The 25,531-nt window shown below is 34.8% G+C and overlaps 2 protein-coding genes across 4 annotated transcripts in view; one reads left to right on the forward strand and one right to left on the reverse strand.

Moving 5' to 3' along the window:
• The first annotated feature begins 2,157 nt into the window (after positions 1-2,157).
• LOC112593685 (triokinase/FMN cyclase-like) lies at positions 2,158-13,078 on the forward strand. The gene is made up of 6 exons (XM_025338191.1): positions 2,158-2,198; positions 5,153-5,804; positions 6,684-6,916; positions 8,421-9,082; positions 9,571-9,998; positions 12,857-13,078. The coding sequence occupies exons 1-6, from the start codon at positions 2,158-2,160 to the stop codon at positions 13,076-13,078; spliced, it is 2,238 nt and encodes a 745-aa protein (XP_025193976.1).
• A 1,886-nt stretch (positions 13,079-14,964) lies between these two features.
• LOC112593733 (3-phosphoinositide-dependent protein kinase 1) overlaps positions 14,965-25,531 on the reverse strand; it is a 178,265-nt gene continuing 167,698 nt past the window's right edge. For 2 of the 3 annotated variants that reach the window (XM_025338250.1, XM_025338249.1), the window contains 7 exons: positions 18,554-18,808; positions 17,672-17,714; positions 16,727-16,873; positions 16,185-16,605; positions 15,531-16,050; positions 15,294-15,446; positions 14,965-15,174 (listed from right to left, as the gene is read on the reverse strand). In XM_025338250.1, the coding sequence (XP_025194035.1) occupies positions 15,061-15,174; positions 15,294-15,446; positions 15,531-16,050; positions 16,185-16,605; positions 16,727-16,873; positions 17,672-17,714; positions 18,554-18,742 (1,587 nt within the window). In that variant the 5' untranslated portion in view covers positions 18,743-18,808 and the 3' untranslated portion in view covers positions 14,965-15,060. Of the gene's footprint in view, positions 15,175-15,293; positions 15,447-15,530; positions 16,051-16,184; positions 16,606-16,726; positions 16,874-17,671; positions 17,715-18,553; positions 18,809-20,365; positions 20,451-25,531 lie in introns of those variants that run through there. The other variant, XM_025338251.1, reaches the window with a different exon arrangement.

Raw genomic sequence — 25,531 nt, forward strand, 5'->3', positions numbered from 1 at the left:
ATTCTATAAATATAAATAATAAAGACAAAAATTCAATATAATTTAAAATATATTTATCATTTTTTTTTCTTATTTTATTCTCATTAAACTTCTACGCTCATTCTTACGTTAAATATAAAATCTATGAACACTTTTTAAAATGCAAAAGTAAATATTTAAGACTAATTTACATATAATAAATATTTAATTTGTGTTTATTCGTTATATTTGACTAATCAAAAACAAACTACATTTTAATCAAGCGGTGAAATTAAGATTTATACGTACAAACTTGATACTTAGTTTACGTTTACACATTTTTGAGTCTTCGTTAGTATTCTAGAATTTTGTGTAACACATTTGGCCAAATATACACATTGGTAAATTAGACATGAAACATAACTTTCCCTGATTAGTGATTCCCCCTTCTTAAAATTTTAGATTTCTGGTCATGTACATATTTTGTTTGAATTTGTTGACGTTCATACAGGACTTATTCAATTTTTTTCTGTAGAAAAGTTTTTTTTTCATAAATTTAAACAAAATATTTACATGGTCAGAAATACCTACAGAGTAAGATCCACTCAGAATTGTCATCATATTACCAATGAAGCAAACCAAGTCACTTAAAGTATACCAATTCTCTTATTTAATCTACCTCATAGCACCGAGTCAAGTTCAGTAACTAACAACACTGGTTTAAATTGATACCTACCTTTAAACTCTTTTTAGTTTTTTATATTTATTATTTTATTTTAATTTGTTTCTAATATTCTATGGATATAAGCTGCCAAATAAAATATTTCGTCATGCTGCGCAATCTCAACAACGAACACAAGACTTATTTACATTAACATAATATTGAGAATTAAAATATTTAATAAAATTCAGGAATAAACCAGTTTTTAATGTTTTAGTACTATAATAATTATCATATAATGACTGTGATTTGTTTTTACTAAATACTAGTTCAATCTATACTGTATTTCTTTAGTTGAAAATAAATTACTGATAACAATATAAATATATAACAAAATATCCTGAAAACAATAAGCCTCAAGATAATTTTTCGTATCTAACTATTTACCATTAAATTCAAATTTAACACATAGGTATGGACCTAATCAATGAAGAGATACACTCAACACTTTCTATACAAAAAGTTTCTCATTTTGTTATATTTTTCTTGAAAATAATAATTTTCTTGGTTTTCAAATCTTAATTAAGATAATATAGTAAATATTATAGGTCTTTTTACATATTATTTTAAATGTATACATAGAAATTAATTTCTGTAGATATTGGCATACTTTAATTTAAAAAATTACGAAATCCAACAAAATAATTATTCGAATTTTATGTATTTTTTTACTGACAACTTTTTCCGATGTGATGGTAAAAGTATAACTTTTTTAATTTATACAGATAATTTTATTTTGAAAATACTTATTTGTTATAATCAAATTCATTATTAAAATATAAGTAATTACACATTTATTAAAATATCATATTAATTAAATACTATTCGATAAACAAAACAGGATATAAAATTACTATCTAATATTTTTCATTCAAATGCATACGTAGATATATATATTTATTATAAAATGAATAGTAAGAATAAAATATTAATTGAACCGTTATTTTACTATATTATTAAAGTATACATAATTATCACTTGTATAATATAGGCTATAACATGTATATTATATAAAAAACAAAATAAGTATGACCATTAACAAAGCTATTCTGCTATTCATACTTCAATTATCAGCAAATATTTACACAATATTTTGTTATCAATCTTTTTCAGCCTCTATTCTTTGTAATCAATTTCAATCAAATTTAACGCGAGTGTAATGTAGGACGATGGGTTACCAATTTATGCTTGATTTCAAAATTGTATTTATTTTCACTGAAAAATAAAATTCATCACACTTATTTTACGCATATTTAACACTGCCTATAGTCAATAGAATATTATGTTACTACATGCGTACTTATTCGATTTCTATTTCTATGGTTATTCTACATTTATTATTTTAAATGTCTTCGTAATTAATCTGATTTAAATCGATCACAACTTTGCATAAATCTACGTACTTACCTACCTACGTTACAGAATAATAGGTTTATAACAAATCCTTCTGTAACAATTTATAATACTTTACTCCCAAAATGCAGCCCGCCGTAGAAAACGGAGAAAAATACATTATAAAGTATGTTAAAAATAATTACAAACATTTTAATTTTCATTGTTTATGCCAAGAATTACAAATAAATTACAATTTAAACATTTTTACCAATATTAAATCATAAAAAACATGATACCATAAACAAAATTATTTTTTTATTAATATAATATAAAGACAATATATTTCATGTATAGTAAACAGTCGATGGGAATCAAAATATAAACAAATTAGTATGCAATTTTTAGACTTTCCTTTTATTATTGACATTTTTACGAGAAATAATCAATTTTTATAATTTCTTATAAATACGATTTAATAATTATAGGACTGTAAGTTTATATGCCGTCATTAAAACGTACATCACCCCAGCCTCACCCATTTACAATTTTTAAAAATTTTCTTTACCCATATTTAGTATGTAATTTGTATGAATTTATACGAAAATTTTCAAAATTTGTACGTTCACTGTTTTCTAGTTATCAAACAAAAATAGTGGGTGGGTTTGGGGTGATGTGTGTTCAGCCCCACCCATGCAAATGTTTGTATACAAACGACAACACAAATTCGTGTGAAAATTATTCTTACTATTATTATTTTTTCTTAATATTATAAAATCATACCAATTTCATCTTGATTAGCAGTGTAGTATAGACGTTAATTATGATCAATTGTCATACTACAAAAAAATTATTTAAAAAGTATATAAAATATAAAACTCAGAATACTGGCTCAGTATCAAATTCAAAACGGTGCCATTGGTTTTTTTTTTTTTTATGACCACATAGATACTTTTTACCGAAATTAAATGTAAGTGTATTCATTGGACCTCCCCCTCTCCATAATTACACACTTTTTGGTCCAAGAGAATAATACAGTACATTAAGTAATTTGTTTAATCTGCGGTTCCCAACCTATAAACCGCAGTGCCAGTTGGTCACCGTGATTTCATTTCAAATGCACCACAGCTCATACAAAAATAAATTTTTTTTTTTTTCATTAGAAAACTAGTGTTCATTTTTATTATATTCCTCATAGTATCCCAGAAAGGACGTCGCCCGATTGCGGCCCAAAGTAAACTTTTTACCTTTTTGCCTATCCCGATTGCGGCCTGTCCATAGTAGGTAGGAAATACTATTTAAGTGGTTTAATATTTGACTAGATACCTATTTATTGACAAATTAATTGTACTTCATATCTCTTTTTATTGTAAACAATTCATTTTATTATATCCGTTGAGAAAGAATTATATTATAGTATACTTGCCATGTGTTTAAATATTATTTTTATTTATAATTATTTTATAATAATTTAGGTATATCGACGTACTTCATAATATTATAATAAAAGTTTGAATCTCAAACACAAATACGTCCAATAAACATTTATACAGTATTTAAAATATTGACTTTATTTTATTAATTATAAAGTATTTTGTGAACCAATGCGTCTTTGGACGCAATCGGGATACTTATATTTGGGATAAAATACGACTACCTGTATTCGGGCCGCAATCGGGCAACTCTGCCCAGAAGAGTACCATATCTGAATTTAGTCCAACAAAAGGCACCACCGTTTAAAAAGGTTGAGAACCGCTGTATACATTATAATAGAATAGAATAGGTTTATCATAATATTATAATAAATAGATTTATGGAAAAAATTAATTTAAAATTTTTTTTTAATGTTAGATAGTCACCAATGAACAAACTAACTACATTCTCTTGCTCCGATTATATTAGTAGATTTACTTCACTGCTTGAAAATAGATAATAAATGATAAATTTTCAAATATTAAAATTATAATTTAAGTACTTATATGATATTCTTTTAATTTTTTAAATAATATTATTATAAATAATAATATTATATTTACTTATAAAATACAAGTTCATAATAATTCAGGTAAGCATATACATCAAAAATCATATTATACAAAATAAAATTTTAAACTTTAATGTAATAATATCTACCTAAATTGTACTAAAAAATTAATAAAAACTGTATACAGAACAAAAATATTTTAGCGGAGGATCTCCATAAAACCAAATCAAAAACGGCACTGATTTGATATTTTTATAAATCTATACGTTGTAAATCCCAACTCCTAAAAATAAATAGTTTCTCTTTCTGATTAAGCCTTAACTGAAATAATTTATTAGTATGTTTAATTCTTCATTTAAAACTAATGGAAAGTACTTATTTCATTTATGTAAAAAAAAATAAATAAAATAAGTATGAGTAAGTATAAGTTCTATTTACGGACGCACAAACTTCAAGCAGGTTTCTTTAATACTATCATATTATAATATCTATACGTACACAATAAAAAAAAAATATATATATAAATTGTGAATTATTTATGAACTAAAATGTATAATCCAAACAGCTCTATAAGATCACTGGTTAATGATATAGGTTATCTCATGCTTTTAAATTTTTTGTAATAAATCAATGATTGGACATACGATAAATCACTCTATTTTCTATTTATTGACACAATATATATTAACGAAGATATATTATATTGTAATTATAAATACAAAAATGGTACAATCGTACCGACAGTATATAATAAACAATTATATTTTTATTTAAGTTTAGATATAGAGTTAAATGCAATGCAGATTGCTTTTGATAATTTTTTTATTAAATACTTGAAAGGTATCCAACACTTCATTATAATAAAGACAGAATAATACGAATAAATAAATGCACACCAAATTCATTGGAAAAAATATAATCACGTATTTTTTTTTTTTTTACAATGGACGTCCCTCATTAGTGGACATCGTCTGTATGCCCTCAGATACTCTGCCGGTAATGCTATTTGTGGTGGGAGGAGAGAGGAAGGGAGATAGAAGTGTCACGATATTACACGAGATAAAAATTAAAAACTATTCTACAATATTATTATGTTATAAATATTATCATACCAACTAATACGTCTCGTGTATTTGACAACCCGATGGGCACGCAAGGACCGTCGAAGACTTGTCTACGATAAACAGTGATGCTGCGACTGATGAACACAGCTCAATCAAAAATCCTGGTTCTGGACATCGTGTCTCAGCCGAGAACTACGGTTCGAGTTACGGCTCGATTGAAGACCTCGGTTCTGCTGGTAACGGTTCAACCGAGGATCGCAGTCTTCGTGAACGCTCGATCAAAAACCACGATTCTGCCACGGGTCAAGAACCGACCGATCACCACAGTTTCGTGGTTCGGGACTCGGCCGGGGGCCGCGGCCGCGGTTTCACGACCACGGGCTGTCTCGAAGGATTGGTCCGGACAGATGGCCACGGCCGACAGCTGGTCCTGTTGGACGGCAATACGGTTTACCGGCGTGGACATCGGTCTATGTCGTCTGGAAGTGGCCGCGTTAAGGTGATGGCCGGTCACCGGGGTGGTCATTATCCCGCGTTCGCCCGTTACGTAGGCGCTGGTATGCTGGACGCGGCCGTCGCCGGCCCGGACCAAGGCAGACATCCGACCGCTACGCAAGTACTGACAGCCATCCGGGAGTTGGACGACCGCTGTGGTGTACTGGTGCTAGTGGCCAACGAAATGGCGGCCATCCTCAACTACGGTATCGCCGCCCAAAAGGCACGCGCCCAAGGAATCGTCGTCAAAGTAAACGTTATAACGACCCAAGCCCGGACTTAGGGGAGCACGTCCCCGTGACCCGCCCTGTGCCAAATCATAATTGCATTAAGTACCATTATTAGCACAAAAAACATTAACAATGAACAATGTTTATGATGTTATCCATAATAATACAAATTATTTTAATCGTCTATTGAAATCTATGTATATAGGTACTTAAAACAGTTATTATTATTTAGTCGTATTCATTTCAGTCAATTATTGATTATTGTTTTTAATTTAAATTACTTATATTATTTTAATTTTTAAACATAAATGGGTTTTTACAATATAATTAATTTTACTATAAATTCGTAATAATTTTGTTTATTATAAATAAATGATATTTTAAAGTTATGAGTACCATTACCTATAACGATAATCAAAACTTTGAAAAAAAAAAAAAAACATTTTTCTTTTTTTCTACTTCTAATGCAGGACTTAATCTAAGCTTACTATATATATTTGCAGATATATATATTATGAGAGGTAAATAATATACATCCCCCTTCCACAACTCTTATTTTTCATAGTACATAAATCTAAAAATATTTTTAAAAGACATATTAGGTATATATAATATGCATATTTACATAACCATTTTCTTTTTTTTTAATACAACCTCTCACTGCCCCATTCACCTATGTAAATGTATGTGTATGCACTATAAGAGATGCATTTAGATTTCAAACATTACACGAAGATATTTAATAACACATCGATATTTCTGAAATGATGTAATTATTTGTATCATGTTTAATCGCCACCTAACACATAATATCTTTACGTTGAACACTTTAAAGTCAATCATGATCAATATTATTAGAGAAGTAAAATTAAATTAATAATTTATTTTTAATTAACAAGCTGTTGGCAATCGGAGATGACGTTATCCGAAGTCAGTCAACTACTGATGGTCGACGACGTGGTGCCGCGGGCATAGTGTTAATGTGCAAAATCGCTGGAGCCCTGGCAGCCGGTGGTCACAGCTTGACCAAGATTTTTGCCGTGTGTCAGCGCCTGTCTATGGACCGCATGGCCACCGTAAACGCAGTAATTGGTTTAAGAAAGCGGATGTACAATGAAAATTCCAGCAGCGAGTACGTATATATTATGCATACGGCTATACCACAACCACGGTAATGACCGATAACAACTCAAGTCCCTTGCCACGGATCATAAATCTGGGTTTTCACTACGCTTATCATTATGTAAAGTAAAACGTATATGATATGGAGTTACCGACATTTTGTTACACGCCCACATAATATTAAGTGTACAGAATATGACACGACATGTGTCGAATGTGAACCCGACTTTTATACTGCCCGCTGTCTCTATTATGCTGACTAGTGCCTATATAAGTAGTGCATTTATAATCTGCATAGATTATTCTTTTCATATGTCTAACACGCGTGTCGATTTTAGCACGGTCTCGCAGCTGGAGCAAAACAATGTGTTTAACTATAACTACCATAATATTAATAGGTATTCAGTAATAGTACTTAGTTATAGTAATAAATTCGCGTATAGGACAGCACACTATGCACACACTTATATTTATTCCGCGCACGTTTCACAAGTATGCGTTCTTATACACTTATGATGTTGCCTACACTGAACTCCTTATAATAGATCGTCGCCATCATCTCAAGATAAAATACAAATTTAAGTTTTGCTTAACTATATAATACTCAATTTTCCAGGAACAATGTCATCTTGTTTGTTTGCGTATATACGAAAAACCAACAACAACGCACAAAATAAAAACAACGCTTTTACCTAATGTCACTTCCATGTGCTTATTATTATTAATCCGCTCAAATATTACATATTTTCACCAACTTAGCGTGCATTATAAATTTTTTGAATATATTTTAAATATTACAATTTAGTGTGGAACAGTGTGACACGTTACGATAATATTTGGCTTTCTTGACTGCAAAAATAAAATTCATACCTAACGTCTAATGTAGGTGTATGTAAAATTCGTTTAGTTACACCATATTAATTATTTAAGTCTTAAACATTAAGTATTTAGGTAGTAGTAATATTAACATTATTTAAATTTTAATACAATTACCTATAATTTCAACTAATTTTAATTAATTTATATATATAGCACATTATATTATATTATAGATTGTTAATCATTTTATTATAACTGTCTACTAATAATTATTCAATAGTTTTTATTTTTTGTTCATATAACTAACTTGCAGTAAAACATAAATTATTTTAAGCCATTTATCCGTAGGTACAAGATTATAGTAAAAATAATTGTCCATAATAACACAACATTATCGTTGTCAGTTTGTCGCTGTTTATAAATAAATTACAAGTATAAACATACTGTTCAAAATTATTTACCAACATAACTACGCGTGAGGTTAAAATAATAAATATATTTTATATCAATATTATGTTTAAAAAATGCATAACTCGATCACTCCTAAATATGAGTAAATATATTATATATATATTCCTAAATATACGTAATAATAGATTACAAGCGCGTTTTGACTTATATTTATATATAACCACGTATAAACACCAAACAGACAAGTATAAGTCTATAATTTTCAAGTCTAACGTTTTGCGCAGGAGTGAAGAAGACATGCTATTGCTGGGCACGGACGCGAATGGCAGGAACGAGATTCGGACCGTGCGGACGACGGATCTCACAGCGATGGTGTCTGTCACGCTAAACTTACTTACAAACGACAACCAGCACATCATCCGGCGTTGGCGGGATGCTGACATCGTGGCCATGGTCAACAACATGGGTGGCATGTCAGACGCGCGGTTCATGGCCATCGTGGCCGAGTTGACCGATCGGCTCGGCGCGGCCACCGGCGCTCGCGGGGTTCACCGGTGGTACACGGGCCGGATGTTACCGTCATCCGGTGACACAGACCACGGATTTTCCGTGACCATAATGGACGTTGGCACCGCAGCCCGTGGATCGGCCCCCGCCGACGAGCGTGTGTACGGTGGCCTTTGCTATTCATTGATGACTTGTCTGGATTTTCCGGTATCCGCTTCCGGTTGGACGTTCACCGGCTTGGACGGACGTCTTGATTTGGCCCAGCACCCTCCGCCCGAGTATGTCCGACGCCAAATACACTGCCCTTGTGACCTCCTGATGGGTGGAAATGACCGTGGTGGTGACATCTACGAACATGATGAAGACGACGATGACAACGATTTTCCGCCAAGCCCGATCGTGCCCGAAGACCAAGTTCCGTTCGTAACGGAAGTTTTGAGTATACCATATTTCATTATACACTTTAATGTTACAAAAATTAAGTGTTAGTCTTTAAACTCTAAACAAATCCTCAAACTTCGAGAACTCCATATAGTTCAAATTGTTTAAAACCCGGCAAAAATGTATACAAATTTGAGTTTAAACATTTCAAATAATTCAAATCTTGGCATTAAATTTAAAAATGTTAATTTTGTATCACTCACAATTATTACTATTTATATTTATTTGATATTTCAAATAAGTAGAGTGTTTAATAGTTTATTCATTTTAAAACTGAAACGAAATTTTAATAAAAACAAAACGTATATCATATCAATTAAATATTTAAAAGTTTGAAAAATGCACAAAATTCGTATCAAAAAATTAAGCGCCAGTTCGTAAAAATTGAAATTAAATTTTCCACGGAGCACGTTCTTTTATGTATAATGGGTCGTGTTCGAATTTATTTTTGAGTTTTGATGAGTATTATTATTGTGCTGTGCACAGTTCACGTGTGCGATCGGATCGTCGAGACAGAGAGCCAGATGAATGCAATGGATGAGGCGGATGATGGCGACTGCGGCAGCAACTGGCGGCGTGGCGCCGAGGCAATTAGGGAGGCCATTACTGCGGGCAAGGTGGACGTGACCAACCCTGCAAGCACACTGCGCTCAATTGGCCGGCTACTTGAGACCCGCATGGCCGGCACTTTGGGCACGCTGTTGTCCATTTTATTCCGCTCATTCTCACTGTCATTTTCCAAGCACTCTTGCCGCGTGTCTCTCAGACCCAGCATGTGGGTAGACGGCCTTCGCCACGGTATAGCAGCCGTCGAGGCGTACGGCATGCGTCAACCCGGCAACCGGACCATATTGGACGCATTAGTTCCGGCCGTCCTGAGTATGGAGGACGTCCTGCGCAAATCTAAAAACCCGGTAAACGCTTTTGAGTATATGATTATCGGATAAAGGGAATAATATATTAAATAAGTAATAACTGATAAATCTAGTCCGGACTTAAATACACTAAAATACGTTGAAATAATATGAATTTATTCATAAAAAACCTTAAAATATACACTTAATACGCTTTTAAAATTTTAAGAAATGAACAAAATATCTATGCATTTTCTGCCAAACAAATCGTTGATATTTTTTTAAACCTGTTGAACTACCTACTAATCACAGTAAAAAAATTAAATACATACAAACCGTCACTAGTCATTTTAAGGAATCCAAGGTATGCAATACAATGTATAGACGACTCTGCTTTTTGTAGCGTCAACAAACAGACGGTGATGAGAAAATAATAATATATCTCGTGTAAAATTTTAAATAGTCTCGAAAATAGAATTAGGGGCTGACACCAAGTGATTTATTAAAAAATATAAACATTTTTTTTTTTTTTTTTTTGGCAGTAAGATTAATCATATTATGCACGATTTGTGGTATTTTTTGGTAAATAACGTTAAGTATTAGATTTTTAACAATCTTAACGATCAAGCAAATGATACGATAAGTATCTACTGTAGAGTGATTTAAATCCTATTTTAATTTAAGTTCTAGTTAAAAAATATTGGTATTCAGTACACAATATACATCATTTTCAATTCACTATATTATTACTGAGATTAGAAACGTCGTTACGCGATATATATATATTTGTTGTGCCACTTAAAACAAAAATAAAAAATTATCACCGACGTCATACGTATATCTACAAACGGTATTAAAGAAAGCATCATTTAACACAAATATGTACATTATTATTTGTTAGATTTTTACAATAATCAGATATTCAAAAAAATCCAAATCTTTCCTAATAATTCTTTTGATACGACTATTCACATAGTCATCATCCTTTTCGGCCAAAACTTACCTTATTTCCTAAGTGAACAATTCAACTAAACAAATTTCTTGCAGATTTAATTAAGTATAATTGTACCCAAAAATAAGATTTTTAATGCTCAAAATTATCATGTAGTACATACAACTGTGAAAAAATAATAAAAATAAAATAATTTTAATAACATCACTTATAATCAAATTAATAAAATAATATATAATATGTATTGATGACTATAAGTAATCAATGTAATATACATAATAACTATAATAATGAAATAGTATATCTTCATAAATATGTCAAAAATTAAAATTAAGCTTAAGTACCTAACCATAAAAATATTATAATATACTGAAAACAAGAGTCGATAAATGAGGGGCACGGACATCGACAGAAGCGGTTGAGTCAACGATAAGCCTGGATGAGCCACGACTCACCTTAAAATATCTCGGTTTCACAATTTGACCATCCTGTTTTTACATTGTATTTTTGTTTTGTTTAATATTACAGTTTTTTCAGAGGTGCCTTTGGGGGAATAAAAATCAAGATAATATTTATTACTTATTAATTATATTATCAAAAAAAAAAGGTATAACAACTCAGAACCTGCAAATATTTTTAAACAACAGAAATATAATATAAATGTTTTTTATTTCATAGTGATGAGATACCTACTTATTAAGCATAAGCTAATTATAGTGGAAAAACAATGAAAAGTAAAATCACGAAATGTTTAGATTTCTTTTTGACTTCTGTCAGTATTAAAACGATTAATATGAACTATACCAATAGGTAATGGACGTGCACAAAAGATATTGTTTGAAATTTGTACTTGGTTTTTTCGTGATGTAAATAAATTTATTGTACCAATAATCTTTATATTATATAATTCATCAGTTAATTCCCATAGTTATGTTATATATTATTTTTAATTATTAAACGAGACGTATGCAATAAAATATGAGGAGTGAACTGAGTGAAGGCGCAAGTTGTTAAATAATAATAAACTTAATAAAAGTCGTGAACCCCACCTGAACAAAAAATTATGGTAACGTCACTAAATCGACAGCAACAATTTTATAGTAATACATTGACTGGACGAAAACCAACAACGCGACATAATAGACACAATATTGTATATCATATTATTATCATACACAGCCATCCATATACCTACTGTACACTGCGCGATATGCGCGCGAACGGCGCTATTATTTTACTGTTATTTGTTATATTATTATCGTGTTGGTGGCGTCGGGAAAATTCCGACTGCATATCGCCAAACGTGTGCCTCGCCATAAAGACCCGAGTAGCACGCCCAATGACACGTTCGATGGCGTCTGCAGTTATGCGACAATGCGGGCGTTATCGTCGCGTAGGATTGGGTCTACCTCGCAGATTGGTATAGTGTCGGTGGAATCAGAGTGAGGAGAAGGGGAGAATTTGATGATTTTTCCACAAACGGTTTTTGAAAACGTCGAAATAATACACTGGACGTAACATGATATTGACAAAACGTCGGATTCCTAAGTTTGATACCGGCAGTGTCGGGTTATTAAATGATAAAGAATGATGTAAAAAAATATAGCATCATTGAATTTAACAATACCTGTAGTAATACGGATCGATATAATGGTATAATCATAATTTACAATGGATATTTTATAATCAAATGTAAAATGAACCTAAACAAAATTAATCACGAATAATGATTTTTTAATGATCGAATATGATTAATTTCATTAGTTAGTTTTTCAGATGAAAAATTATATATGTTTTAACTAATAAATCACTTAACAATTTTTATACATACGGTCAAACGTTAATGTGTCGAGTCTGGCGTTCTTACCCACATACAAATATTATTACCTCCTATACCTTACTAATGTGTCACAACTCTTAATCAGTATCACTATGATTAATATATAGATCGTCTTATTCAATACAGATTCGCCTACTGAACAGAGCGGTTAGAGAAGCGGATGCGGGATGCAAGCTGACCGAGCACATGATTCGCGGTGGCGAGCAGACCTCAAATTACGGAGCTGACGCTGGTGCGTACGGCGTGAAAACCGTGTTAGAAGCAATACTGGAAAAATACACCGAACGATCGGCTGCCGCGATGGCGACAGCGACGGCAAAAAATTGCATATGTTCGACCCCGACGTGATATACGGGCTCGACTGATATCACATTATGTAATAAACAGTTATTTTCACAAGGCGAGTGTGCGTATAGAAATAACATCGTGTTGAGAGGATAGGGACCCGCCAAAGAGACGTATGGCGTGATCCCGTCGGTACCATTTCCACAAAGAATTCGATAACAGCTGTCTCTCTTCGAGGGTTGGGCAACAAATTTCTTGTTTTTCCGGTATGACAGTCTAAACACGCGAGGAAACGTGTTTACTGTTTTTATCCATTCGGTTAGATATTAAACTAATAACGGGATAAGGACCGCAGGGGAGAAGACTAAAAGAATCTAGGAAAACAAAAATACACACGACTTGAATTATTTTCAAATTTCATATAATTTATTTATTCATTTTTCCTAGTCAATTATATTACTTATACAATATTATACTAATTACGTTATAAATTTAAACTTAATTCATTCAAAAGATGGGTAACTTCAAACAACATTTCGCCAAGGCGCGCAACGAATACGCTTTTCCAGGGCCTTACACACTAAAGAACAACACCATTTTACACAGCATATAGAAATAAGACAAAATGAAATTTCAATATTAGCTACTATGATAAAAAAAAAAAAAAGTAATTACAATAATAGAACATATCGGTAGTATATCAAGTATCGGTAAAATAGGTTATTGCATAATGAACACACCGGTTTTACTAATGTAACTTGTTATTCATTTTTAAATTTTTTTTTTTTTTTTAATCGTCTTTAAACACATAGTTATACATATATACACGCACACTTATGCACACAAACACACACACACACACACACACACTTTAACATAAAACAATTTATAGTGTTGTATACAACATAATACATATATAACTATGATTTAATTTACAGAAAAAAAATAAATATATTAATGAAATTATAATTATCATACACAATTTTACTATTTATTAAGGATCCATTGAACATTTTGTTTAATACATTTATTTAACATTAGATAAGTGTCTTGCTGTATGTAATAATAATATGCTATTTATTTAATAAAAAGAACAATATTTTGGCTCTATGAAATGTATTTTAATTAACAATTTATTTTAGGAACTAATTCGATTAGTTTAAATCAATTATTTTAAAAATTAACTAAAATTAATCTTTATCTAATTTCAAGTATCATTATTACTTTTCAATTTGAATACGTACAATAAATATATCACAGTAAATACTGCATGCATGCAAATAAAAGGTGTTTAGAATAGTGAGTGTTCACAAAAAATATAACAAGATAAGTTTCTACAAACATTAAACCATAAAGGACGAGTGTATGGGTTAATTATACAACAAAGGCTATAATAAATAAATACAAAATAATAAAATAAATTATAAAATTATAGTACTTTTTCTTTCTCAAAAATAGTAATACCAATGGTGCGAAATTATTTGTGTAACTTGATTTTTTTATTAAAATACACTAGATAAGAATATAACTACATTAAAAAAAAACTTAAAATCATTGTTTAATGTTAGTTATTAAAATAAAATAAAAATCTCTAATAATGTAACTGATCCACTGAAAATTTAAATAAATATATGAATAAATTAAATAAACACAACCAATCGATCTTGAGAAAGAAAAAATATTTAAAATAAATTATTATTGTAAAGATATTTATCAATCAAGCACAGCCTGTTCCAAGGGCAAGGGGCAGTGTTACCAGCCGTTTTTGTAATATAATTAATTAATAAATTACTTAACCTTAATCATTATAACTACTATACATAAAATTTCATTGTTTCACGCTAAGTTACAATTTATTTAAAATTAAAATTTAATATCACAGATATGTTTGCAGATCATTTTCATTAAAACAAAATACTGCAATATATTATTATAAACTAAAAATTAAATAATTATTGTAATTAAAAAACATTTTTTTTAATTTAAAGAATTTTAGTGTATGTCAAAATTATACTAAAAAGACAGTCATATCAATAACAGTTTTGTTAAGTGCACGTCGTAGGAGATACACCATATGTGTTAACTCTCATTTCTTCAATTGCTTTACACCATTCTAACGCAAAACCTTCAGGATCCTCCAGGTAATAAGTTCTGTTGGGCTATAAAAAATCAAAATAAAATGTCAACATTATTTTTTAGTTGAAACAAATAGGTAGATTAATTTTTATCAAATACTACAAAAAGTATAATTAAAATATAAGGCAGAAATTGTAGTTACCGTATGAACAAAAAATATCCTGAAATTTTTAGGTTCCACGCGTAATTGTGGACTCCAAGGTATTTCTCCTTTTAAAGTCATAGTTACTGGATCAGCATAATACAAATGTGGACCCATCGTTAACATCAACATACGTCTTCTGGCAAAAAGACCCTGAAAAATAAAAGATACAAATTAATATCATAAAAATGACAGAATACACTTAGTAGGTATAGGTTTGTTGAACAACAAACTCACTTTTCGCTTGTCGACTAGTCCTTGTTTGACTATCAAATTTCCCTCTACTAGACTATGCCATTTGCTGTTGCACTTTTGCTGGTGTAGTTGGTGTTGCTTTTCTTCGTCGTTCATATGAAGGATACCCGACCGTTTGCGGGGTCTAGGTACAGGTGCAGGGGTGGTAGTGGAACTACTTTGGCCGTCCAAACCCAATAACCTGGTAAGTTGTTTGTCGTCTAGGCCCGGTTCCAAATTATCAGGAACTCGATATTGGCTACGAAGCTCTTGGCCTTCACTATTGCCAGGTAGGTAAGGGTATATAGGAGGTGGAATTGTTACATGTAACGTGTCAAAATCCAAGCCATTATAGAACGGATGTGAGCGGATGGAAGTGTACCGTTGATTATCCTTAGTACCCAATCTTTCATTTGGATCGAGCACCAACAGTTTCTGTACCAGATCTTTGGCGTCTGCATTGAATCCATCCGGATACACATAGTCGAGGTTCAGAATTTTCTTAAACAACATGTATTCACTCCTGCACGAAAGGAATTCATTTAGTAAGTAATTATTAAATTATTATAAATTTAATTTTTATAATATAACAAAATATATAATACACATCAAAAAACATTGATGCGTATCAAAATATTTTATAATACAGGTACGTACCTAGATCTAAAGGGAGGTAAGCCTGCAATCATTTGGTAGATAATGCAGCCGAGGGCCCAAAGATCAGAACTGGGCGAAATCGTTTTCTCAGTTAATAGTTCGGGACTGACGTATTGAGCAGTTCCAACGAAACTGTTACTCCGCTGTCGAGGGTTATCTTTGTTCAAAATAGAATTGTCCACAGCATCGGGCTGTTCGAGTATCTTTGAACACCCGAAATCGGCAACCTTGATGTGCATATTGTGGTCAAGCAATATGTTTTCCGGCTTCAGGTCCCTATGCATAATGTTCAGGTCGTGCAAGTGTTCTAGAGCACGAAGGATTTCACCTGAGTAAAATCGTGTGCAAGCCGCGTCGAACGAGCCCACTTTGTTTATGTACGGTAGCAAGTCACCGTTCTTTGCGTATGACATAACAAAGTCTACAAGTAAACGTTAAGGAAAAAACCACAGAAATAAGCAACCAGACATAAGAATTATACAGCTTAATGCATAGAGAATTTGTGTACAAATTAATATTCATAAAAAGTTTGTAAAGGATACAGAGTCGTTCGGCGTCTTGGAACGTGCAGTACAGCTTGACGAAAAGACTGGATCCAGAATTGCTAAGAATATTAAGGGCATCTTTTTCGCGACGTACTTGTTCACGTTTCTTTTCTCTGATAATTTGTTGTTTTTCGCATACTTTAACTGTAAATCAAAACATAATTTATCATCAGTAAAATGTTCACCGGTATTATATATCATTGTATATATATTATTAAAGTACACTTTGATAATTAATGTCATCATTATAGGTACGGGGATGGGGGATAATTAATGTCAACTAATTTACATAATTTACAGAGGGTTTCCCCCCTCCACAACGAAGTGCTAACACTCATCGGTTAGGTATATTTTGAGTACAACAACGAAATTGTATACAGAAGAGAGCGATAATAAAAAATCTACTGAAATTAACACCAAAATTAATTAAGCGAAGAAGTCGTATAAATATTAATACTTAATAGCCAACTAATATGCGTTCGTTTCATCGTAAACGTCTATTGTTCAAGGGTAATAATAGGTACACGTGCCCGAAAACGAACACAGTATACCGACATCGCGAAGGTTGACACGTGGAAGTCGCATTCATGTCAAGTAGTATATTATATTGGACTATAAAAAAAGTACATACATAAGACAATAACGGCATTTTGAGGTCATCAAATTTATTCTGATAAAATACAGTAAAAATGAACGCGGGAATTGGCGAATCTTATAATATGTTCCACCCCATCACCCCTCCATTAAGCATCTCCTTCACAAACATGTATAGCACTGTCGCGTAGTTAATAGGTAACTATTTTTCTCCATTGAGATATAAATTGAATCTAATCCTAATTATAACTGATGTAGTGGTAATGATAGACAATAATAAAAGTACACAAAATATTATATATTTGTACACTATATATGAGTCATTGAATATATCAAATAGACACTCACTTGCATGTTCACGATTTGTATGTATGTCTTTGGCCAAATACACCTGGAAAGATAAAAACAATGGCATTTAACGTACGTGTTTTGAACGATATGATAATAAACAGTATTATTGCACAGTTGTATTTTTAGTGTTGTGTGTGTGATGATGATGATAACACGTCGGTCACTGAACCGGTCTAAAAACAGTCGTAGCCAAGGTCAATGAGTTTACGCCAAGCGTGTTACAACGTATATACCTAACCTATAGGTAATACACTATTACGATACCCGAGTGTCAAAGGTCTTTTTGAGGACATACGGGTTGGTAACATGACAGCAACGACAATGTTTTCGGACGCGATAAATGGTTTTTTTTACCCGATAGAATAACGCATGTGCGGCCACGTAATGTCCACACACACCACTGTGCGAAATGAATGGCGCGTGTCGATGATAATGGGTTTGGCGAACCGGCAGAAAGGTCGACGACGATGTAAAAAAACAGCATAAAAATAGATCGTTCGAGTAATTATGTTAGCGGAGGTCGGTATGACGATAAGGAATTTTGCATTCGTAGGTGTTGTTTGCTGAGAGCGTATAATAATAAACAAATTACCTACACGAAAAACTTGTGATCGTCAAGGTGGTGCGCTGTTGGCAAGTGTATAATATATTAGTATGCAATATTATATTGGCGATTTTTTGTGGAAGTATATAATATCAGTCAGGTAGGTAATTTTATGAAGCCAATATACGCCAGCGGAATCTAATAATGCCGTAGTCGAGAATCGTGATAATATAATCAGCGTGGAATTATATGTATAAGTAAATAGATTAATTATTATTAATCTTTTATTAATTTATTGTATTGTGGCGGACAGTGGTTATTATTTTAATACTTACAGTCGAGTAACTTCCCTCGCCGATGACCTTTCCGAAAATGTAATCTTTTGGATTGCGTTTCGTCACTGGTATCATGTTGGCGGGTAAAGACTGACTACCACTTTTGACTTGTACCATTTGGGACGTTTGTGTGGCCTGAGTTGACGGTGTCGGTGGCGAAGTCGTCTGCATGGTTGGAGGTGGAGGCATAACGACGATTTGCTGCTGCGGTTGGTGGTGGAACGCGGCGGTTGAGGACGATTTAGCTGCTGCTATCTGTGAAAAAAAAGAAGACGATATTATAATACTATTATATATTTATACAAAACTGAAATAATAATAATAAAAAATCGCGAGTTGCGACGTGCATGCGGAAAGAAGGGCCGGTTCGTCGAAAAAATCTAACACCCGCCACCGTGATCTCCACCCGACATGCACACAAATTAAACTTAAAAAAACATTACACCGATGGCGGCAGTGGTAGTTGCGGAGGCCTCTGACGTCATTTGGCAAAACGCCCAACGTCAGAGAGCATCTCTTCCCGTCCGTCGGTGGCGACAACGACCGAAATACTAAATGTAATATAAAAAAAGAAAGACATAACTGTAGTATTCGCGAAAAAAAATCGTACTATCTTTGTCTTGGCAAATTTTTATTAGCTAAACGTGTTAGTATTTAATAATATAGAAGTATACGATAAAGATAGAAATAATAATTTAATAAAAATATTCGGCTGCAGCAGCAACAACATCATAGACATCAATGGGGCATAATGCACCATACACGCTCTGCACTCGATACCCAGCCTTTGTTTAGAAATCGTGCACATTTTAACGAAGCGTTTACGTAACAGAATACCCGACGATCGAAATGCATTCGGCGGCTTCGGCGCATAGTTTGCAAGGTTGCGGCCACAGCCATGGCGGCAGTTATGTATATATTATAAAATTGTTCATAACAATATTAATATGCGAGTCGTTTCCGGATGGCGATGGGCGAGGAGAAAATTGTAATAATATGGAAAGTAGGTACGCGGGTTTTTACACATCACGCAACACATAATTCGAAAAGCTTCCGTCATAATATATTATGTTTCGTTTTTTACAAACGAGTGTGTATACAAAACCTTGGTTTTTTGAGAGGAGGGTCAAAATTTAATATCGACGCTGATCCAACGATCGGCGAAATCTATATATATGCGCATTAATATAATATTATTGCACAGAGGCATCAAGTTGGGGCAACAAGAGGACGACGAGACGATTTTTTTTAGCGCGACGGAAGGCGCTAGAGCCGCATCTTTTGGACGGCTATCAGACGGCGACCCTGTGACCCGGGCCAGACGGTGTGCCGTGCCAAATACGCCCGGCTTGGTCGGGCCGCCCAGACACGTCGCGCGCGATTCTCTATTTCGGAACGATAAAAATGTTATGTACGCCGCGAGGCGCTGCTGCTGCTGCTGCTATTGGCGACGGCCACCCGCGATCACATCACATACATTTCCATACGGCGGCGGCGGCGACGACTATGTACACGCACATGTATATATGTAAGTATAACGAGTAATCAATAGGGGGGAGGGGGTTCACGTACGCACGATTTGCAGTAACGCACCCGTAGGGCGATGTCCTGTGCGGAATGCTACACGAACGAAATGTCGACGAACGATATACACGAATACGTGGTGGAGGGATGGAATGAGGGATCTAACTTTCTACATGAATTTAAAAAAATAAAACTTAAAGTAATTTTAGAAAGAAAAAAAAAGTACTGGCGATATGAAAATTTATTATTATTTAGATAGTAGGTAGGTATTTATGATGCATTACGTACGGAAGTGGAGAGGTTTTTGATGAGGTGACGACAATATTATTGCACAACAGCGCGCGAACGCCATAAACTATTACACTGATGCTCGGCGCTCTGTTGCAGGACGACGACGACGATGCGCGCCCGCAACAACGATGTCAGTGTGTCGCGGGCGCTTTCGTTGGTGCGTTATACTACACCACACACACAAACGCGCACTTGTGACGTAATTGCGTGGGATTCGGATAGAGTAAATAAAACAACCCTATATCCCTCTTCTACCACTTGTCCCGCCAGCTCGATATCGTAGATTATGACGTAAACGGACGTTATATATTATTATTATGATTGTGTACACCGCAGTACTGATTCAATTCCGTATACTGGACGGGAAGACAAGATAACTGATGGAAAAATTCGTTGAGAAAAATCGCACGGCCCCACCGGAATACGACATCCGCTTCGTCGGTGTACACACCTATTACACAATTTTATGTATTATATAATAATATATTATAGGTATAGCATTCGATTGGAATTCGTTTAGCGGTTCACACGCGCACCGGCAACACACATTTTTATTTTCGAGCGCACAAACACAGAAAACCCGTTATATCCGCACGACTACTCGGCTCGGAAGACTCTACGGTATATCACAGAATTATTGCCAATCGCTTCGTGTTTCGGCGGACACCCAACAATCTCTTTCCCCTCCATCCTAACACCCCGGGGAAGCTGTGTTCGCAGACGACAACCTCGACCAGACTCCCTCCTCCATCAAACCAAAGTTTTAGGGGTATCCGGAACTAGGCGATCGCGTAATCACGAGTGTATAATATAGTGTATAAATTATATTATATTATGCACCGTCAAATTTGTTTTCGCCTCTACACGTTTTTTACGAACGTAGGTCGTCGACGAAGAAGGGAAAAACGATATTTTTTAGCGGTCCAGCCGTCTCGGTATATGTGCGTGCTTGTGTGTATGTTTTTGATGATTATTACATGTTACGCATTTTGATGGCAGGCCAAAAGACTGTTTTTTTACAGTCATTGCCGCCTGTGCATAATATGAGCTCATAGAGATTGCCGGGAGAGAAGTGAGAGAGCAGAAGGGAACGCCATTGCCTTCCTCCACGTGCCGGTCGTTATGATAATAAAAATAATATTAAATTTCGCTACACCTGTACACAGTACATAACACTAAACACACACAGCAAAACACAGTGTAGTCATTTCATCGTAAAACTTTTTTTAAAACCGTTTTCGCCACTCTCCGGCGCCCGTCCAATACTGTATATATAGGCCGTTTTATGTATGTATATTAATGCAACGGTTGACCTATATTTTCCGTGCGTTCGAAATACGGTGGCGACGGCTCGACGTAAACAACCGATCACACAAACACATACAAAATCGCTGCTATATTTTACTACAGTTGCTACTTCCTAAATCATTCGTACACCATAGTCGTATAATATACATAACTACCTATCCCCGTGCACTTTGTTGCCAGTAAAAAATGCACCGGTGTTAAATTTGGTTACCTAATGCTAACATTAATTAGTGTAACGCGTATGGATAAATAATATTTTTGATTTTTTAATTTGGTGTATAGATAATATTATTATCGACATATCAACTTTACATAGCTATCCCACAAAACATAGCCTTTTTTTACTATTTAACAGCAGAATTTTTTTAAAATTATTTTCCTTTGATTTTTTGATTTTTTGACCTAAATTTTATTTCCATTTCATTATGGACTCGTATATTCTCAGCAATTCATAAAGTTTTAATAACGTAAACCAAAAACAACCAAAAAGTTTTGTTCTGTTAAACTAAATCAACTATTTACTAAAATACTAATTTCTAATAATAACTAATAATTTGTAACACGGATAAAAAAATTATCTTTATATGCGCAATCAACGATTATTTATAAACTTGTATAAATAGAAATAGTTCTAAAACCTGCTTTTTAATGAATTCTTTAATTTAAAAAAAAAATCAACATAATCGGATGAGTAGTTTCGGAGAACATGCGTGACAAGGATTTCCATTTTCATATTTATTTATATACGTAGATATGAAGTTAGTGAAATTTTGCAGTAAAACTCAACTCGGTTATTATGTTGGTTTTGTTTTGTAGATAATTACGATTGCGTTACCGCCCGCACTCGACGACGTGACATTAAGCTTGTTTCTTCCGTTTCGGATAGGAGAAAAAATAACAGCACATTACCTATTATACAAGCTTCGCTGTGTAATCGGCACGCATATTATTACCATTATACTATAATGGTATATTATTTTGCGTACAATTTCAACAGCAGTGGAGGCGGCAAATAACCTTCACCCACATATTATCGTTGTTGTTATTGTTGTTGTACACGATGACGACAACAGACAGTTTGTAGAGATTTTGGGCAATGTTAATCATTATATTACAGTGTACAAGAAACATTGCATAAATCAATAGACTTATGGATGGTCGGGTGGTGGCCTGTAACGGGTCACATGTATAGCTAGTAGTGTGCTACGGGGTTCTATGGATTTAGTGTATGTCCAGGTTTAATACATAATACACGTATATTTTTAAAAATGCGGAATTTCGATCATCCACAGACTCAACAACAACACGACGGGGTTTTGTGTAGGTGTGTGTTTATGTTTACGGCAGCGAGGCGGGAAGAGGTGGTAGAATCGATATTAAAGAGTAAAATCAATAAGACCATATTCTTTGAAAAACATCGTTTTAAAGATTTTGACTTCTAAGGAAAGGCATGAATGACGTTATACGCATTATATTATATTAATCCAATTCAAAGAATAAATCCTTTATTTCGTTTGTTACTTTAATGTTATCGTATCGTCCATCCCATCGACGTGACTGTCGCGCTACGTCTAGGCGTCGCGTGTTCAAAAACAAATTTATAAAAATGGTGCACACATGATACACTTTAGTAGTATTATCTACACTGATATACAGAGGCGGTGCGTTGTGTAAAAACGTCCGCCTCGTAAATATTAATTAGAAAACAGAGTAAAAAAAAAATCGTATCACTGTACGTCGTTTGTGTGTGACACTGGTATGCGGCTAGAGATAAAGTAAAAAAAACAATAATAATCGTTTAATTCGGCGGCACCGAAAGCGCCAAGTGTGTGTGTGTGTATTGTTTGTTATCGCGGGCGGCGGCGCATTTCATTCAAAACATTGACGCGATCGGAAACCACACGCACGCACACGTTGTTGTCGAGTGTACACAGTGGTAGTGTGTGTGCATCCGAATTGCGTCATTCAACCATTTGTGGCGCGTTATCTCTCGCGGGGATCCGTCGGCGGCGTGTGACGTAACAAATATCGTCTCGAACCGGACACGGCTTTAAAGTACCGACGCCACACGAGTAGCGGGGGTGTACACCGACCAGACACACTGAATAAAATACAATTTAAATAAAAAAACACAATGATGACACTGATGACGATAAAACAGAAATTATCCACGAAAAATCCGCGAAGACGATTGTACGACGCTTAACAGAGTATAAAATATAATTTAATATCATAAAACAGTAGATACAGGAAACAAAAAAAAAAAAACAACAACAACGACCTCAGAAAATGCTTTCTTAGACTGAATATTATAAATAATAATATTGTCCTCCGGATGTGCAAAGAACGATGGCAACAGCAGAGGCACCGATGGTGGTGGTAGTGGCGATGGTGGCGGCGGTAGTGGTGGTGGCGGCGACGACCTTGCCAACGCCCAAGGCAGTCTCGTCGACAGCAGAGCGGCGTGTCCGCGTCGTCGTCGACGACGTTGTTGTTGTTCCGTTGTTTACGGTTTGTTTACAAGTCGACGAGGCCGACTTTCGAAAGGCACGTCCGTATCAATCATGTCGCCATTGGCGATTCGAAACAACAAATAAAAGTTTTTGCTCATACACATTTCGCTCCTTAAACGCCCCCACCACCCCACAAAACGCGACAACATCGCGTGCTCTAACGATAATAACAATTATGTAGATATCATATTTTTTTTATTTTTTTTGCAAATCCGTTTTCTCGCTCAACTCGCTTCGTACAATAACACCGGATCCTTGTATTTATATAACGCGCGTACGCGGCGCATCAAGGACACCGGCGGGGCACTTACCGGGACTCGTCGTTTGTTCCCCTTCACCAGGGCGAGCGTCGGTGGCGGCTGTTCACCCTGCAACGACGATGACTCCGCCGCCGCACGCAAGGACATATGGCGGCGGCGGTGTCAACGGCCCTGTTAGGGCGGCGGAACGGCGTTGAGGAGGAGGGCTACCGGGGTCGACGACAAGTTCAATGCCATCTTCACGGACGCGCGCGCGCGGGTTCCTTGTGTATAGTAGTAGTTGTACTCAATATAGTATAGTAGTACACACACGCGCACGGCCCGCGTTTTTTTTCCCTCTCTTTAGTAATAATAATAATAATAATATATATTTACGCGGTAATGTGTGTACGGTATACACAAATACGGCCGCCATCTACAGTGCGTGCACGCGCACGCTTGCGAGCCAACTCATTGAACACCGGTTTTTCCCACCGAAAATAGTTTGTGTTCTTGTTTTTATCGGCGACGTCGGACGACGACATAACAACAAAAATATAATGTGAATAATCATTCGCAAAAACGTCAATTACGTGAATAAACACGCCGCCGCCGCGTTTCTTCTGGGCGAAAACAGTAGTGAAAGCGTGCAATACGCCGCCGCCCGGTGAAAGCAGGTGTACTACAGCAGTACAGCGTATAGTCTGGGTAGTAGTCATCACCGTCACCGCCGTCTCACTCACACCTGGCCCCAGGGATCAGCGGACGACAGGGAAGAAAAACGAATTCGGCCCCTATTGTTGTCCGCCGCCGACGCCGCTTACTGCTTAGCGATCGAGACAGGGCGGCACGACATACGCGCACCGGGCCCGCCGCCTGCACCTGGCTAAGCCGTCTGCGTCTGCGTCTGCGGCTGCTGTCGTACACGACGACGACGATGATAACAACAACAACAACACCACCACCAACAACAACAACAACAATCGTTCGTCGGTGCGAACGGAGATCCCCGCGACCGTCGGACACCCGACGAAAACGTCGCCATCCCCCTCCCCTCCCATTCGCTTATCGAGGAACCAGACGATTTCCCCTTCCCCACGCCA

The sequence above is a fragment of the Melanaphis sacchari genome, unplaced genomic scaffold (genome assembly GCF_002803265.2).
Source record: "Melanaphis sacchari strain LSU unplaced genomic scaffold, SCAv2.0 Contig20_pilon_pilon, whole genome shotgun sequence".
NCBI classification, from domain to species: Eukaryota; Metazoa; Arthropoda; class Insecta; order Hemiptera; family Aphididae; genus Melanaphis; species Melanaphis sacchari.